The sequence below is a fragment of the Nicotiana tabacum genome, chromosome 19, assembly GCF_000715075.1.
Source record: "Nicotiana tabacum cultivar K326 chromosome 19, ASM71507v2, whole genome shotgun sequence".
Taxonomy (NCBI): Eukaryota; Viridiplantae; Streptophyta; class Magnoliopsida; order Solanales; family Solanaceae; genus Nicotiana; species Nicotiana tabacum.
Genome location: NC_134098.1, coordinates 128133665 through 128137178, shown reverse-complemented (window position 1 = coordinate 128137178; position 3514 = coordinate 128133665). Strand labels below are relative to the sequence as shown.

The window sequence follows — 3514 nt, the reverse complement described above, 5'->3', positions numbered from 1 at the left end:
ATCATATTTGAACCACAACATACCCAATATTATCCCATACCGTGGGGTATGGGGAGGATAGTGTGTACGCAGACCTTACCCCTACCTTGTGAGGATAGAGAGGTTGTTTCCAATAGACCCTCGGCTCAGAAAAGTATAAGCACCACATTAATGAAAATATAGACAAGAAGGGACAGTACCAAAAATCCATATAAAATCAGAATAAAAACAACAAGACAGTAAGGTGATCAACAATGAAAGAAAACAACAGTTAGGTATAAAAACCTACTACCAATAGAAAGCGAGATTGCGTGCCAATACTACTATTATGAACACTCTAGACTACCTACACTACTACCCTAATCCTCGACCTCCATACCTTCCTATCAAGGGTCATGTCCTCGGTCAGGTGAAGTTGTGCCATGTCTTGCCTAATCACCTCTCCCCACCTCTTGTTTGGCCTACCTCTACCTCTCTGTATGCTCTCCAATGTCAACCTCTCACACCTCCTCAACGGGGCGTCTATGCTCCTCCTCCTCACATGACCAAACCACCTAAGCCGCGCTTCCCGCATCTTGTCCTCAATAGGGGCCACACCCACCTTGTCGCGAATAACCTCATTTCTGATCTTATCTAACCTGGTGTGCCCGCACATCCATCTCAACATCCTCATCTCTGCTACCTTCGTCTTCTGGACATGAGCGGTCTTGACTGGCCAACACTCAGCACCATACAATATCTATAGAACTTACCCTTAAGTTTCAGTGGCACCTTCTTGTCACACAAAACACCTGAAGCGAGTCTCCATTTCATCCATCTCGCCCCAATATGATATGTGACATCTTCATCAATCTCCCCATCCCCCTGAATAATAGACCCAAGGTACTTAAAACTCTTTCTCCTAGGGATGACCTGCGAGTCCAGCCTCACCTCCCCTTCCCCTCCTTGAGTCTCTCCACTGAACTTACACTCCAATTATTCTGTTTTGGTCCTGCTCAACTTGAAACATTTAGATTCCAGGGTCTACCTCCATACCTCTAATTGCGCGTTCACACCGTCTTGAGTCTCGTCAATCAATACAATATCATCTGCAAATAGCGTGCACCACGACACCTCCCCTTGGATATGGCGCGTCAGTACGTCCATCGCCAGAGCAAACAAAAAAGGGCTTAGTGTTGACCCCTGATGCAGCCCCATCATAACCGGAAAATGGTCCGAGTTCTCACTCACCGTCCTCACTCGGGTCTTTACTCCATCATACATGTCCTTAATCATCCTAACGTAGGAAACAGGTACACCTCTAGCCTCCAAACATCTCCACAAAACCTCCCTCGGAACTTTATCGTACGCCTTTCCTAAGTCGATGAACATCATGTGCAAGTCCTTCTTTCTCTCCCTATACTGATCTATCAATCTCCTAACAAGAGGGATGGCTTCTGTAGTTGAACGCCCCGGCATAAACCCAAACTGGTTCTTGGAAATAGACACTCTCATGCTCACCCTTAGCTCTACCACTCTCTCCCAGACTTTCATAGTATGGAAAAACAGCTTGATACCCCGATAGTTAATGCAATTTTGGATATTACCCTTGTTTTTGCATACAGGAACCATCGTGCTCCACCTTCACTCTTCGGGCATCTTCTTCATTCTAAAAATGGCATTAAATAACCTAGTGGGCCACTCCAAGCCTGCCTTGCCCACATTCTTCCAAAACTCCACCGGGATTTCATCAGGCCCGGTCGCTTTGCCCCTGCTCATCTTATGCATAGCCCCCTCAACTTCATCAACTCTGATCCGCCTACAATACCCAAAGTCACAACGACTCCCAGAGAGTTCCAAATCACCCAGTACAATACTTTTGTCCCTCTCCCCCTCCTCGTTCAAGAGACTATGGAAGTAGGCCTTCCATCTCCGATGGATAAGCCCCTCATCCAACAAACTCTACCTTCTTCGTCCTTGATGCACTTTACTTGGTCCAAGTCACGCGCCTTCCTTTATCATGCCTTGGATAACCTAAACAGCCTCTTATCCCCCCCCCCTCCCCCGCCCCGGCGCTCAAGTTCCTTATACAAACGACTAAAAGTTGCAGTCTTGGCCGTCGTAACTGCTAGCTTTGCCTCTTTCTTAGCCAACTTATAATGCTCCCTATTCTCCGTCTTCTCCTCCTCGTCTACACTTTTCACTAGCTTTAAATACGCTGCTTTCTTGGTTTTCACTTTTCCTTGCACCTGTCCATTCCACCACCAGTCTCCCTTATGACCACCAGAGTGACCCTTTGAGACCCCTAATACCTGTCTCGCGGCTTCTCTAATGCACTGTGCAGTCGTAGTCCACATAGCGCCTGCGTCCCCACTACTCCTCCAAGCCCCTATGGTCACCAAATTGACCCCCAACTCCTGCACTTTAGCTTCCGTCAAGGCTCCCCACTTGATCCTATGTTGGATATACATCGCCCTCTTCCTCCTCTTCCTCGTGATCTCAAGGTCCGTGACCAGGAGCCTATGGGGAGTCGATAGGTTCTCACTCGGTATGACCTTGCAATCCATGCAGAGACCTCTATCGAACTTCCTGCAGAGTAAATAATCAATCTGAGTCTCGTCCACTGAGCTCCGGAAGGTGACCAAGTGCTCCCTCTTCTTCGGGAAGCTCGAGTTTGTTATCACCAAATCAAATGCTCTAGCAAAGTCCAGCAGAGACATTCCTCCTCCGTTTCTATCTCCAAAACCAAAGCCAACATGCACATCATCATATCCCCTAGACGTCACTCCATTGTGGCCGTTGAAATCTCCTACTATGAAAAGCTTCTCGGTATACGGGATACCACGCACTACCTCATCCAAATCCTCCCAGAAATGCCTCTTGACTTCCTCATCGGGGTGCGTACGCACTGATTATGTTCAAAGTAAAACCTCCTACAACTAGCTTAATAGTAATTAGCCTGTCATTCACCCTCCTAACCTCCACCACTAGTTCACGGAGGTCCTTATCAACTAAGATACCTACCTCGTTCCTGCCACCCATCCTTCCAGAATACCAAAGTTTGAAACTGCCCACATCTCGCGCCTTATCTCCTACCCACCTAGTCTCTTGTACACAAGCTATATTAATCTTCCTTTTCTCGAGAATCTTCGCTAACTCTACAGATTTTTCAGTCAAAGTTCCTATGTTCCAAGACCCCACTCTCAGCCTAGTATCTCCCTTAGCCCTCTTACCCCCTTACCCTCTGCACTCCCTCCTCTGCGCTGACAAGACCTTACCCTACCATCGTTCACCAAAGCCACTATAATCTAGGAGTCACTACGCAAGCCCTCTCACGAAAACAAGCGACAAAAATAAAATGAATTATTAAAATATAATATACCACTAAAGGTCGCAAAACAGGTGAAGAAATAAAATAAAGGAACTAACGGGAACTATAATCTACAACTAAAGGTCAGAAAAATAGGTGAAGAGATAAAACAAAGGAACTAAAGGAACTATAATCTACAACTAAAGGATAGAAAAATAGGTGAAGAAATACAATACAAGAGCTATA

General features: G+C 46.3%; 1 protein-coding gene across 1 annotated transcript; it reads right to left on the bottom strand.

Moving 5' to 3' along the window:
- Positions 1–1976: 1976 nt before the first annotated feature.
- Positions 1977–3000, bottom strand: LOC142173714 (uncharacterized). Its single transcript, XM_075239348.1, has 2 exons — positions 2979–3000; positions 1977–2866 (listed from the first exon to the last, which is right to left on the bottom strand). The coding sequence occupies exons 1-2, from the start codon at positions 2998–3000 to the stop codon at positions 1977–1979; spliced, it is 912 nt and encodes a 303-aa protein (XP_075095449.1).
- Positions 3001–3514: the final 514 nt, after the last annotated feature.

Coding starts and splice junctions, on each gene's coding strand:
- LOC142173714 (XM_075239348.1), bottom strand. CDS start 3,000: ATGGGTGGCAGGAACGAGGTAG. Junction 2,867..2,978: donor GGGTGGCAGGAACGAGGTAG/GTATCTTAGTTG, acceptor GAACATAATCAG/TGCGTACGCACCCCGATGAG.